Source organism: Giraffa tippelskirchi, chromosome 11 (assembly GCF_054371585.1).
Source record: "Giraffa tippelskirchi isolate mGirTip1 chromosome 11, T2T-mGirTip1v1.2.pri, whole genome shotgun sequence".
NCBI classification, from domain to species: domain Eukaryota; kingdom Metazoa; phylum Chordata; class Mammalia; order Artiodactyla; family Giraffidae; genus Giraffa; species Giraffa tippelskirchi.
In genome coordinates this window covers 52577197-52590892 of record NC_137285.1, presented here as the reverse complement: position 1 = coordinate 52590892, position 13696 = coordinate 52577197, and the positions used below count along the sequence as shown (strand labels likewise).

General features: G+C 37.8%; 1 protein-coding gene across 50 annotated transcripts in view; it reads left to right on the top strand.

The window, feature by feature from the left end:
- INPP4B (inositol polyphosphate-4-phosphatase type II B) overlaps positions 1-13696 on the top strand; it is an 802877-nt gene that overhangs the window by 686194 nt on the left and 102987 nt on the right. For all 50 annotated transcript variants that reach the window (XM_081543596.1, XM_081543565.1, XM_081543580.1 and 47 more), the window contains one exon: positions 9411-9570. In XM_081543596.1, coding sequence (XP_081399722.1) covers positions 9411-9570 — 160 coding nt within the window. The remainder of the gene's footprint in view (positions 1-9410; positions 9571-13696) is intronic.

Sequence of the window (13696 nt, the reverse complement as noted above, 5' to 3'; positions counted from 1 at the left end):
ATTTTTAAAGGTAATGATATCTTATAGGCAGCTAGATACTAATCTATCTTTTTCTAAAGCAATAGCTTATGACTTAGTTACCTAAAGTCAGTAAGATCTCTACTAAAATATGGCCATTTACTTCCAAATTTTATATTATATATACATTCAACTACAAACTATTTTGTATAATAAAGGATTATTCTTGCATCACATAATCACTCAGTCTCGTAAGCACTGAATTGTAGTCAGTTGTTTATATGTCTGTTTCTTCCATACATTCAACTTTATAGGCTCCTTAAGGGCAAAGACAATGCCATGCTCACTTTTGTGTCCCCCTAGTTAGCAGAGCACTCGCTCATAAAAGGTACCCAATACTCATTTGTAGAATACATTAATGACTTTGAAATTTCCTCTCAAATTACTCTTCTTGTCTTCCTTCATATTTGGAAACGTAGAATAATTAAATTTAACTTAACTCAGCACCATGTCAGGTACCTTTTCCTCCATTAGAACTAAGGATTTTTTTTGTTTTTTTGAGGATTTTGTTTCTCTCTTCCGATTAAAAGTGTTAAATCTCTCTCTCCTTAGTGCATATTTCCCAGAGTCATAATCAACTCTGAAGTAATTATTCAAGTCATTTTCACAATTATCTCCAAGCATACAAGTGGTAAAATTCAGGGTGGACATAGAACACCAGAGATGACCAAAGTTAATAAAATGATGAGTGAAGGTCTCCAGCAGCTTCCAGAAACCCAGTGGTGGTAATTTGCATTTTATTAGATTATTTATGTGCTGATTGCAAAGGTTCTGGTTGCAAAGAAATAATTTCAGATATTTCCCAGCAAATATGAATTGAAAGGAAGTATTTTACCCTTGTCTCAGCTTTTTCTTTTTCCTTCCTAAGTCATGCCTAATAGGGTTGTCTAGTTTTGTTAATCTTATTACAAGGAGGGGACATTGAAACCATCCATTCTTCCCATCAGAAAAGACAGGGAGAATTAGGCCAGTTGTTCCCTGCATGGCAATGGAAAGTGTTCCATCATCTGTTTTCTTGATGAATGGGAAACCTTCCTGAACTTCTCCAGTCCATTTCACCCAGGAGAGATGTGCTCTGAATTCTTATCTGATATTAAAGTCCACAAAAGGTGATTAAACAAAGTTCATGACTGTCCATTAAAATGCACAAATGTTCTATTAAAGAAAAGAAACCCCAAATGAGATCTTTATGGGCATGCATATTCATGAAATCCTACCAATTTCAAGAGTTTTCCACATGCAGTTAATACATTCACCTTTAGTCTCCTGTTTTATAGCACCTCATACAGTGTTTGATACAGACCAGTTCAATGTATTTTTCAGAATTGATGGAAGAATAAGTGAATGGAAGGATTTGCTGACTCAGCAATTCGTCTTCCAACTCAAGTCACTGTTTTTAACAGAGATATTTTATTTTGATTCATGTAAGACTGATTTTCCTGTGGTTTTATACTGGATACCATCATCTCCCTTGGATACTTTCCTGATTGTTACAGTGCCTGGTTTGATGGTGTGCAGCTGAAACCCAATTACCAATTTAAAATTAAAAGCTTTAGTAAATCAGTTATTTTTAATTTACTATCAAACAAAAGATTTATTTCATATTTCCATGGATTGGAATCTATAGCTTGATGTGACACATGTTAAGGTAAACTCAACCATTCAGAATATGAGCTTAATTCTAACTTCAATTTGAAGATACTTGTGATAATAGTTCTTATAGTTGTATCTTAATTTATTTTTACTCATAAATAGCAGGCTATTAAGTTAATCAACAAATGTTAATTAAGCATCAATAATATGCAGCAATGTTATGAGTACTTGAGGGAAAACAAATACAGTCAAAAAAAAAAAAATGGCTTCTGACTTCAACAGCCAAATTATCTAACTCAAGTAAATGGCCAGCACTCCTAAAACAAGGAGAGATATTGAAAGATATTCTCAGAATGGAAGTAGTTATGTGACACACATTAAAAATGTCAAAAGAATTCAGAGAGAAGTTATATGAAAGCTGAAGAGGATGAAAAAATCATTTCTTCCTTCCTTTCTTCCTTCTTTGTTTTATTCATTCATTTATTCATTCTTTTATTTATCTATCACCTGGTGAATACTAGGGGCTTCCCAGGTGGTGCTAGTGGTAAAGAATCCACCTGCCAATGCAAGAGATTGTGTATTCAATCCCTGGGTCATGTAGATCCCCTGGAGGCGGGCATGACAACCCCCTCCAGTATTGTAGCCTGGAATATCCCATGGACAGAGAAGCCTGGCCAGTTGCAGTCCATGAGGTCACAAAGAATCAGATACAACCAAAGCAACTTAGCATGCATGCATGATGACTACTAGGACCCGAGAAGAAAAGTATTAATAAATAACAGTCATTTCCCTTATAGTTCCCACTGTGTATTAGAAAGAAAAGATGCATTAAGCAAAGAGAGAATAGCAGGAACAATTCTTGGATATGTGGGACCTGAAAGGGTGAGAATTTGGATTGATGGAAAGTAAAAGAGAAGGCCCTCAAAGCATAAAAAGCAGCATGTGTCAAGTTAGAAACACTAGTTCCTCCAGGGTTTACTTCATATCTTTGATGTTCAGCACTCAGCAGACAGGTAGCATATGCCCAGAAAATATATGTTGAGCTAATTAGCAGCATGTTCCTAGGGCAGCAAGGAGACTGACCTGGATGAAGTTTTCATTTTGAAAACTAAAGGGAAATGTGTAGAGTTAGTATCTTGGTTGACCCAACTACAGAGGTGCCTCTAGGCTGAGAGAAGAGAAAATACTTGCTGCGGTATTCAGCCTGCTTTTGATCAGAGGTGTGATGGCACAAGCGTGGTTATCAATGAAGATAAATGTGGCTCTTGTGTATAGGCTTGATCATGTGAGAGCTAACCATGTAGCAAGATCCAGACCAGGGACTTTGGAGAGGTCACCTATTGGAGAAACAGTGACTGACCATCTGAATCACTTGTGTAACTAGGCACTGAATTTCAGGGTAAGGGCAGCAGTGTGGTCATTGGGAAACCAAGGTCAGGGATTATTGCATGAGTAGGTGGATGAAATTAAGCAGGAGGATCAATAAGAAGCAGAGGTCGGGGGCATCTCAGTTCTGATGGATGTCACATATCTGGCTGATTTTAGTGGACATGATATGTATGTCGTGGGCATGGTGTTTATATACATGTGTGTGAGTATGTGTGCATTATGTAGCTTGGGCCATGAATGTGCCATCCTGTACCATAAAGTATTATATGTGCAACTCCAGGATTCAGAAAGGAGAGTTATCAAGCTATGGAATGAACAAAGATTTGCAGTGTGGAGGAACCAGGCTTGTAGAGTGCAGATTACTCTCAGTCAACTCAAGGATAGACTGAAGCTTCTTTTTAAAGATGAGATTAGTCTTATCAATTTGCTAAGCAGTTCTAATCAAAGAGCTCAGAAATTCGTAGTGACCAGTGGCAAATTATGCATGGAGATAAAGATATAACGGGGTCCCCATATCAACTCTAGTTTAGCCTTTGCATTCTTGCTGATCAAAAGTCATCCCTAGAAAAGTTAATCAGCTAAGGGTTGCTGAACGAGTTTTTTTTTTTTTAAAGTTAACTGCTGATCCAAAGCAATCAGGATTTCTCTTGATGCTACCAAGCTCATAAATGTGTGACATGCTGAGTAAGCACCACATTCCCTACCCTCACGGCTCACTCTGCCAGGTGTAATAGCCCCCTGGCTACTCATGTCTACATCCTTCAAATGCATGCATCCATTGCCACTGGCTTTTACCTGCATGTTAGCTTAGGTCCTAACTCAGAAATAAATAGGAACCAAGATCAGAACCTGACTCAGAATGGAAGAAATACTATTGCTTGTTCCCCACTGACTTTTCCCCTCATTGCTGAGCAAAAGTTGATAGCCACTTCACCTTCTAGAAGTTGGGTTTTTTGAAGGTGTTATTAAGGTCATGGACACCATTAAGTTGCATTTAATAAAGGTTAGACTGTAACCCACCAATGTTCAGTTACTCTCTTCAGTAGTAGGCTAATGACTGCTATTGGAGGGGGAGAAGGAAGGCCCAGCCATCTACTTTTCTGATAGGTTGTCGTTGTGTGTGTGTGTGTGTGTGTGTGTGTGTGTGTCTGTGTGTGTTTCTAAACCTGTCATGTGGCTGAGGGGATAAACAAACTCTGGAGGCAGATCATATTTCTCTTGCCTAAAAATGGGGAGGGAGAAGGCTGGAAACATGAAGAACTCCAGCCAGTCTTCATGCTTCCACTGTCTTCTCCTTGCTAAGCAGGTGATCCTCTTCCTGATTATAGTGGGGAAGATAGTGGAGTAGGTCCCAGCCATACCAGCAATCTAAACGAAAAGAATGCCTCACATGGACTGGCCTTGTAGATAAAAAGTCACCAAAATGAGAATGGATTTTTGCTGGTTAGTTTCCTCTGTGCACATGCTTTCTCAGAGACATGATGGAAAATGGCTTGTTTAGAAGAGAAATCAGATATTCAAGGTACATCTTCAAAAAATGTTTCCTACTCTTTGTTAGCATCCTAGCTCCAAAATAATTACCTTGCTGGTAATTAATAATATTTCTTAATTATTTTCTAAGCAGTGAATTATCACCTTCCCTCCCTATAGTCCACTCCCTATTTCATATCCTGGGCCCACAAATGGATTTGGGGCCTTGTTGCTAACGTTGTCCTCTGTTAATATTTGCCTCTTGTGTCCTTTGACCCAGACTGATTGGTCCTTTAGTCAAGTGATTGCTGCACCCCTAATTACATGGTACTGTTGGTTTCAGACTTATGGGTACATGGGACCAGCCTGCCCTTTTTGTAGAATCTTCTCTCAGTTCAGAATTTGCCACTGGGCTCATTTTAAAGCCTCAGATAACTGAAACCTAATCTTAGTCTTGTGAGGTGACATGCACGTATACCTAACCCTTCCTGAGCTCCCTCTCCCCAAAGCTTGTCCCCAAAGTTCTGGTGATTTCATGAAGAGGAATTCCTACTGGATACCAGAATTCTGTGGGAAATCATGAAGAATGAATCCAGTCTTTGGAATCAAATGGAATTTCTAGTCTACCTCTACCATTTTAATATTGAATGTTATTCAGTATCTCTTACCAGAAGTTTCCTCATCTCTAAAATCTGAGTCAATAATATTGATATTATGTGGTGGTTTTTGAAGGTTAAAGCAGCTCATGTTCGTGTATCCGGTGAATATAAATAGCAATCCTCAATCTGCCTCTGGATTGGAGTCCTCTCTCTCCCTCCCTCTTTTATTCCCTCTCTGCCTTTCTCCCAGACCTTCTGCGATGTCCGGAGGACACATGTGTGCGTAGTCTATCAGTCGTGTCCAGCCCTTTGCAACCCTTTGGACTGTAGCCCGCCAGGCTCCTCCGTCCGTGGGATTTTTCAGGCAAGAATACTGGAGTGGGTTGCCATTTCCTTCTCCTCTCAGATAACTCACAGTCTAGTATGAAAGACGGCGATGTAAATCAGTGAATTTAATCTGCTTTGTCGATGCCTTGAAAGAGAAGGAAGCAGTGTCCGGCCAAGCTTAGGGTTCTCTCACCACCGGCCTGGCAGGATCTGCTCTCCAAAAGATAAAGAACAGAATGAGTCTCCTCAGAGTCTGCTGCTGAATGTGCCTTCAACAGAGGATCTGATTGTGCCTGAATCAAGTATTAGTGTTATATAAGCAACTGCTCTATTTCTTACCCCCAAAACATCCTCCCAGTTTGTGTGCCCTCCACCCATTCAAGTGTTTTAAGACTGTTTACCAAGCACAACACAACCGTTTACTGTATAATTGTTGATCTTAATCAATGAGCACACTTCAGTTTGTTCTTCTTGCCAGTGAAGATCTCTGTACTGGCTGCAAAGGTTACTTTTTCTCGCAGCAGAATTGTATAACCTGAGGTAGTATCTATAAAGGGAGAAGAACAATGGCTAGGTGTAGAATGTAAAATCATCCTCTTACATACCCTTCTGTTCATGCTCTTCAAAGACGTGATTAAGAGCAGTTGATCCATTCATTATATGCCTTTACATAAGAAAAAAGAGCATGCAATACTACTCATCTTTGATCAGAACATAAAATTTCTCTCATCATGAGTAACAGGAAGAGAGTTGAAAGCCTATCTCCTCTACAGAGCTAATCTAAAAATTAAGAGAAATGCTTTCCTCCTTTTTCCCTCAGTAGCAGAGTTTATCCACAGTATTAGCTGGAGAATTGCTTCATTTTTCAACTTATAGTCTGAAAAATAAGGTTGATGGTGGTGATTAAGGCATCTCCAGAATAGGGACCATTTTGTTTGGTTATGGGCTTCTCTGGTAGCTGATAAAGCTACCTGGTAAAGTTCCCTAGTAAAGAATCCACCTGCAATGCAGGAGACCCAGTTCAATTCCTGGGTCAGAAAGATCCTCTGGAGAAGGGATAGGCTACCCACTCCAGTGTTCTTGGGCTTCCCTGGTTGCTCGGTCAGTAAAGAATCTGCCTGCAATGTGGGTGACCTGGGTTCTATCCCTGGGTTGGGAAGATTCCTTGGAGGAGGGCATGGCTTCCCACTCCAGTATTCTTACCTGGAGAATCCCATGGACAAAGGAGCCTGGCGAGCTATAGTCCATGAGGTCACAAAGAGTCAGATAAGACTGAGTGACTAAGGATAGCATAGCACAACACAGTTTAGTTATATGATCTAGAATATAAACTCCTCACCAAATCTCAGTGAGTGATGTCACAAAATCATCTTGCTTACATTTCTCCAGCATTGCCTCCTGGAAGTGATGAGGTTTTTAGGTCTCAAGATTTCCACTTGATTTTTTCAGATACTAGACAGAAGATGATATAATTTATGGATTTATCAGCTTCCATTAAAAGCAAAAGAAATGTGCTTTTAATTCTTGGGAGGAATGATCTGTGTTTACAGAAAAAATTGCTATGATTACTTGTGATTAACAGCATATTTTGTACTCAAGATAGAGGGTTATGAAAAGCAAGTATGATTTATTTAGGAAAGCCAGCAAGGATAGGATGTGATTTTTCCAAATTGCAATAAATTTACCAAGTACTTTTTAGAAACCATGTCATTGGGTCATTGGACTCCCACTAGAAAATCACCTCATTTCTGAGCACCAGGAGATCAGTCCTGGGTGTTCATTGGAAGGACTGATGTTGAAGCTGAAACTCCAGTACTTCGACCACCTCATGCGAAGAGTTGACTCATTGGAAAAGACCCTGATGCTGGGAAGGGTTGGGGGCAGGAGGAGAAGGGGACGACAAAGGATGAGATGGCTGGATGGCATCACCGACTCGATGGACATGAATCTGGGTAAACTCCAGGAGTTGGTGGTGGACAGGGAGGCCTGGCGTGCTGAGGTTCATGGGGTCGCAAAGAGTCGGACACGACTGAGCGACTGAACTGAACTGAACTGAACTGAAAGAGCTTATTGAAATTTCAGCTTAGTGTTGCCAATGGTTCTTTTTTTTAATTTAATTTTTATTTTATATTGGGATAGAGTTGATTTACAGTGTTCTGTTAGTTCCAGGTATACAGCAGAGTGATTCAGTTATACATATATGAAGTTATACATCTATTCATTCTTTTCAGCTTTTTCCCATGCAGGCTGTTACAGAGTGCTGAGTAGAGTTCCCTGTGCTATACAGTTGGTCCTTGTTGATAATTTTTTTTATATATAGTGTGTATCTGTTAATCTGAGACTGTTCTGATTGACTTGGTGGCGCCCACGGATATGCATTTTAATTCTCTAGGTCATTCTGTTAGGATGATCTGAAGACCACACTTTAAGAACTTCTAATTCTTAGAGTCATCAAATTCATAGCAACAAAAAGTACAATGGTGGTTGCCAGGGATGGGTGAAAGGATGAATGGACAACTCATGCTACAGGGTAAAAATTTTCAGCTTAGAAAGATGAAAAATTGCTGGAGCTGGATGGGGATGATGGCTGCACACCAGTGTGAATGTATCAATACTGAATGCTGCTGAACGGTATGCTTAAAAAGGGTTAAAATGGTCAGCTTTACGTTATGTCTATATTATCACAATAAAAAGAAAAATAAGAAATTTGAATGCAAGTGGCAGTCATTATTTTAAAATATATATATTTTTTATAAATTTATTTATTTTAGTTGGGGGCTAATTACTTTACAATATTGTAATAGTTTTTGCCATACATCGACACGAACCAGCCATGGGTCCACATGTGACCCCCCTCCCACCTCCCTCCCCATCCCATCCCTCTGGGTCATCCCATTGCCCCGGCCCTGAGCCCTTGTCTCATGCATCGAACATGGAATGGTGTTCTGCTTCACATATGACAATATGCATGTTTCAATGCTATTCTCCCAGAACGTCCCACCCTCACCTTCTCCCTCAGAGTCCATAAAATTGTTCTATGCATCTGTGTCTCTTATTCTGTCTCGCATATAGGGTTATCGTTACCATCTTTCAAATTCCATATATATGCATTAGTATACTGTATTGTTGTTTTTCTTTCTGGCTTATTTCACTCTGTATAATGGGCTCCAGTTTCATCCATCTCAGTAGAACCGATTCAAATGTATTCTTTTTAATGGCTGAGTAATATTCCATTGTGTATATGTACCACAGCTTCCTTATCCATTCGTCTGCTGATGGACATCTAGGTTGCTTCCATGTCCTGGCTATTGTAAACAGTGCTGCGATGAACATTGGGGTACACGCGTCTCTTTCAATTCTGGTTTCTTCAGTGTGTATGCCCAGCAGTGGGATTGCTGGGTCATATGGCAGTTCTATTCCCAGTTTTTTAAGGAATCTCCACACTGTTCTCCATAGTAGCTGTACTAGTTTGCATTCCCACCAACAGTGTAAGAGGGTTCCCTTTTCTCCACACCCTCTCCAGCATTTATTGCTTGTAGACTTTTGGATAGCAGCCATTCTGACTGGTGTGAAATGATACCTCATTGTGGTTTTGATTTGCATTTCTCTAATAATGAATGATGTTGAGCATCTTTTCATGTGTTTGTTAGCCATCTGTAAAATATTGGTGAATCTTTGCTTTCATACTAATTATTGACAGATAAAATAGATATCTCCAGTGTAAAATGTAATTTGTGCTCAATTATGGATCCACATTGTACAATAGTTCATCATTGCTTTATGACAGGGCAAAAACAATGACCTAAATAGAAGGATCATAACACTTGATTTATGCTTTATTAAGAGAAAATAGATTTCTTGTCTATGCATAATTTGGCCAAATGAATGGGGGTATTAGAGTCGCTCAGTCTGCATGATTGTTCCCCTTCCTGCTGTTCTCAAATGGATTCATCTGATTTTGCCTCATCTTGGTTTTGCAATAAAGATCCATAGTGATACTCATGCTCTTTTCAGGACAGGGTGTGGGCCAGTGTGGGGAAGAGCCTGAACTGCATTATTGCAATGGTGGATAAACTGATTGAAAGAGATAGTGGTGGCGAGGGAAGCAGCGACAGCAGCAAAGATGTAGGAAAGGACTCTTCTCCAGTGGACTCCATCAGAACTCATCCAAAGGGTAAGGAATCATTTTTTTTTTCCCAATCATTGACTGAGTAAACAAAATGAGAAAGCCAAGATAAAATGAGATAGAAAAAAGAGGAGTCAATAGTGCTTTTGATGAAAGTGCTGATAGTGTGCTTTTCCACTGCTCTGGCTGGGGTGATGGAAGGCTATTTATCAAATTGCATCTCAGTTGTGTTTTCAGAACTGCTTGCAATGCTCATTTTTCTTTTTTTTTTACTACATAAAAACCGTCTTGAAAGGAGAGCAGTGTTTTCTTTTAAAGAGTCTGATATAGTTTAATCTACTTTTATACACATTTCTCCAAAATTTTATTAGGAAGAAAAACAAGCATCTGAAAATGCTTAGAAACTTTGAGGACTACCAGGATGTGGCATCTTAAAAAGGTTTCTGAAAAGAAGGCGATATGGTAAAATGTTGTTCACCTTATTCCGAAGGAGTGACTTTGTGAATTATTTCAAAAACATATAAGAGGTCTTAATTCCATATAAGAAGAATGTGTCTGTGTGTTATTCCAAAGACATATTTTCATGAAGCTTGAATTTTCATAGATACATGTATAGGCACATACACTGATGCATAGATATGCATACACATATGGGTGTCTGTGTCACTGTAGACACACACACACACACATATATGTATGTATAGAGACAGAGATAAATAGTTTCAAAGGTATGTCTTATTACAGGGTTGACTAGCAAATATGGCTTCTTTTGTTAAAATTTTTTTGTTAATTTGATTAATTTTGACAACAAAAACTTAAGACAGATATCTGCACTTCTCTATGATAGAAAGACTTGCTCCTAGTCATTCCAGCCAGATTCTTCAGTGTTTGGAGATAAAAAGTGTTGTCCTACCCTCTTCTTCTAAAATCTGCTTTCCCTTTTCCTTAAGGAAAATGAGTATAAGAAAATATGGCTGCCTATCAAATTAAGTTGTTTTCTCAATTTGTTTTCCTGATTTTTTATTACTCACATTTTCATCAGGAGTTTAATTACAGGAAACATCAATCTTTCATCACCTGATTAACAGTAGAACCATTTCTAAATCTCATTCATCAACAGTGGTTTTCTAAAGTTTTCTTATTGTAGATGGTTCGCATCCTCCATAGTACATTCACTTAGGTGGAAAGTTTACACTGATTTTTTTTTTTTATGTTCTACTTGATTTAACTGTATATGGGGATTTTCTTTTTTAATAATATCAATTTTATTAATGAAACTGGTCCAGATTCATAACTTCACATGAATCAAAATGAAAGCCTGTCATAACTTATGTCAAAAAGAAAAAGTATACTTCAGTTTTCTTTAATTGAATATTTATTGACCATCAGCGATGAGCCAGGCACTGTGCTGTGCTCTGGAAAATGAGGTAAAGAAGCAGAATCCATATTAGTGATTTGTTCTGTCCATTAAATGTTCAAGGCATTTGGGCAGAGTAAGATTAAGAGGTTAAGGGATACTGAATTTTGCCACATTTTTTGATGTTCCAGAAAACTGCTTATTGATGAGAACAGAGTTCCGAAGTATTGGAAATTATGCATTTATTCATATCTTGTATTTTATCAGAAAATCATATCTGTGCAATCAGTTTCCATTTAAAAAGTAAAAATATTTGGTAGGTAAGTCATCTGTAAAATTAGATGAATTACCTTCATTTGAATGTAAAATACTGTTTGGATATAGCCTAAAAACCATGTAGAATTTTCTCCTAAAGTGAATTCATAACTAGATCAGTTTTGTGGATGGTTGGAGTCAAATTATAACACAGTGTCCTATAATTTATTTCATTATTTTTATTAATTTTTATTAATATCTTATTTTCCATGTTAATTTCATTCATTCTTTTTTGAGTTATAAATGTTTTTTAGGTGATAAGACACTGTTTAAATTTATAAAATGAAATAAATACTTTGGTCTGAAAATTATTTAGTATTGGATAATGTATTACTTAGTATTAGATAATATAGTATTATCAAATAATTCTAAAGTTAAAGCTGTTAACATTTTATGTGTTGGATGATTGTATATACAATGCACAGTAGAATGTTTTGGTAAAGATATTGGTTCATAAAAGGAATGATTAACAAATGTAAATGTGATATATTACAAATGAATGTGTGCTCAAGTATACTTAAAATATATTAAATATATGATGGATGTTATTGCATATTTGATGTGGGATTGTTAATCATTTATTTAAGTAAAACTTTTTTATTGAATAATAAAAATAATAATTATTATTAATTTATTTTAATTTTCCTCTTAATTTAGGAAAAATGCACTTTTAGTTTCTACCCTGAACTTTGTCACATTAAACAATGCAGCAGAGAAATTAATAATGGCTTTCTGAACTATAAAGCAAATAAGCTAAAGTTGCAGTTTACATATACTACCCCCTTAACTATTTCAGAAAAAAGGGATTTGAGATCAGTTAAGTTCAGTCACTCAGTCGTGTCAAGCTCTTTGCCACCCTGTGAACTGCAGCATGCCAGGCCTCCCTGTCCATCATCAACTCCCGCAGTTCACCCAAACTCATGTCCATTGAGTCGGTGATGCCATCCAGCCATCTCATCCTCTGTCGTTCCCTTCTCCTCCTGCCCCCAATCCTTCCCAGCATCAGGGTCTTTTCCAGTGAGTCAGCTCTTCACATCAGGTGGCCAAAGTATTGGAATTTCAGCTTCAACATCAGTCCTTCCAATGAATATTCAGAACTGATCTCCTTTAGGATGGACTGGTTGGATCTCCTTGCAGTCCAAGGGACTCTCAAGAGTCTTCTCCAACACCACAGTTCAAAAGCATCAATTCTTTGGCACTCAGCTTTCTTCACCGTCCAACTCTCACATCCATACATGACCACTGGAAAAACCATAGCTTTGACTAGATGGACCTTTGTTGACAAAGTAATGTCTCTACTTTTTAATATGCTGTCTAGGTTGGTCATAACTTTCCTTCCAAGGAGTAAACATCTTTTAATTTCATGGCTGCAATCACCATCTGCAGTGATTTTGGAGCCCAGAAAAATAAAGTCAGCTACTATTTTCCACAGTTTGCCCGTCTATTTCCCATGAAGTGACAGGACTGGATGCCATGATCTTAGTTTTCTGAATGTTGAGTTTTAAGCCAACTTTTTCACTCTCCTCTTTCACTTTCATCAAGAGGCTCTTTAGTTGTTCTTCACTTTCTGCCATAAGGGTGGTGTCATCTGCATATCTGAGGTTATTGATATTTCTCCTGGCAATCTTGATTCCAGCTTGTGTTTCTTCCAGCCCAGCATTTCTAATGATGTACTCTGCATATAAGTTAAATAAGCAGGGTGACAATATACCGCCTTGACATACTCCTTTTCCTATTTGGAACCAGTCCGTTGTTCCATGTCCAGTTCTAACTGTTGCTTCCTGACCTGAATACAGGTTTCTCAAGAGGCAGGTCAGGTGGTCTGGTATTCCCATCTCTTTCAGAATTTTCCACAGTTTGTTGTGATCCACACAGTCAAAGGCTTTGGCGTAGTCAAGAAAGCAGAAATAGATGTTTTTCTGGAACTCTCTTGCTTTTTCGATGATCCAGCAGATATTGGCAATTTGATCTCTAGTTCCTCTGCCTTTCCTAAAACTGTCTTGAGATATACATTCACTAATGACATGTTCTCAATTTAACTGCATTTCAAAATTTAAAATAATTTTAAAAATTTGAGAAGAAAAAGAAATAGGATTATGCACAATTGTCACTTTATTTCTGCTAGACACACATTTTGAATATATGTTTACACACACATGTACTCTGTAACCAAAGTGCTGTACACAGTATAAATATAGATGTACTTCTTGATACACTGCATATCATTATGAGTATTTCCTGATAAACATTCTCTGGAAATAATGAGATGATAACGATGATAAACTATTTCATCAAAAGAGAAACCACTCTTTTAGATATTTAATTAATATTATAATGCTGCATTTAACATGTAAGCATCTTTCAACATGAAAATCTTTAACTACATCTGAGAAATTGTCTTGTAAGTCAGATTGCTGCAAGTGGAATTATTTTATAAGGACGAGTTACTCCTTCTTTCCCATGTATTTATTTATACAATGACTTGTTGATATCAGTGTGGAC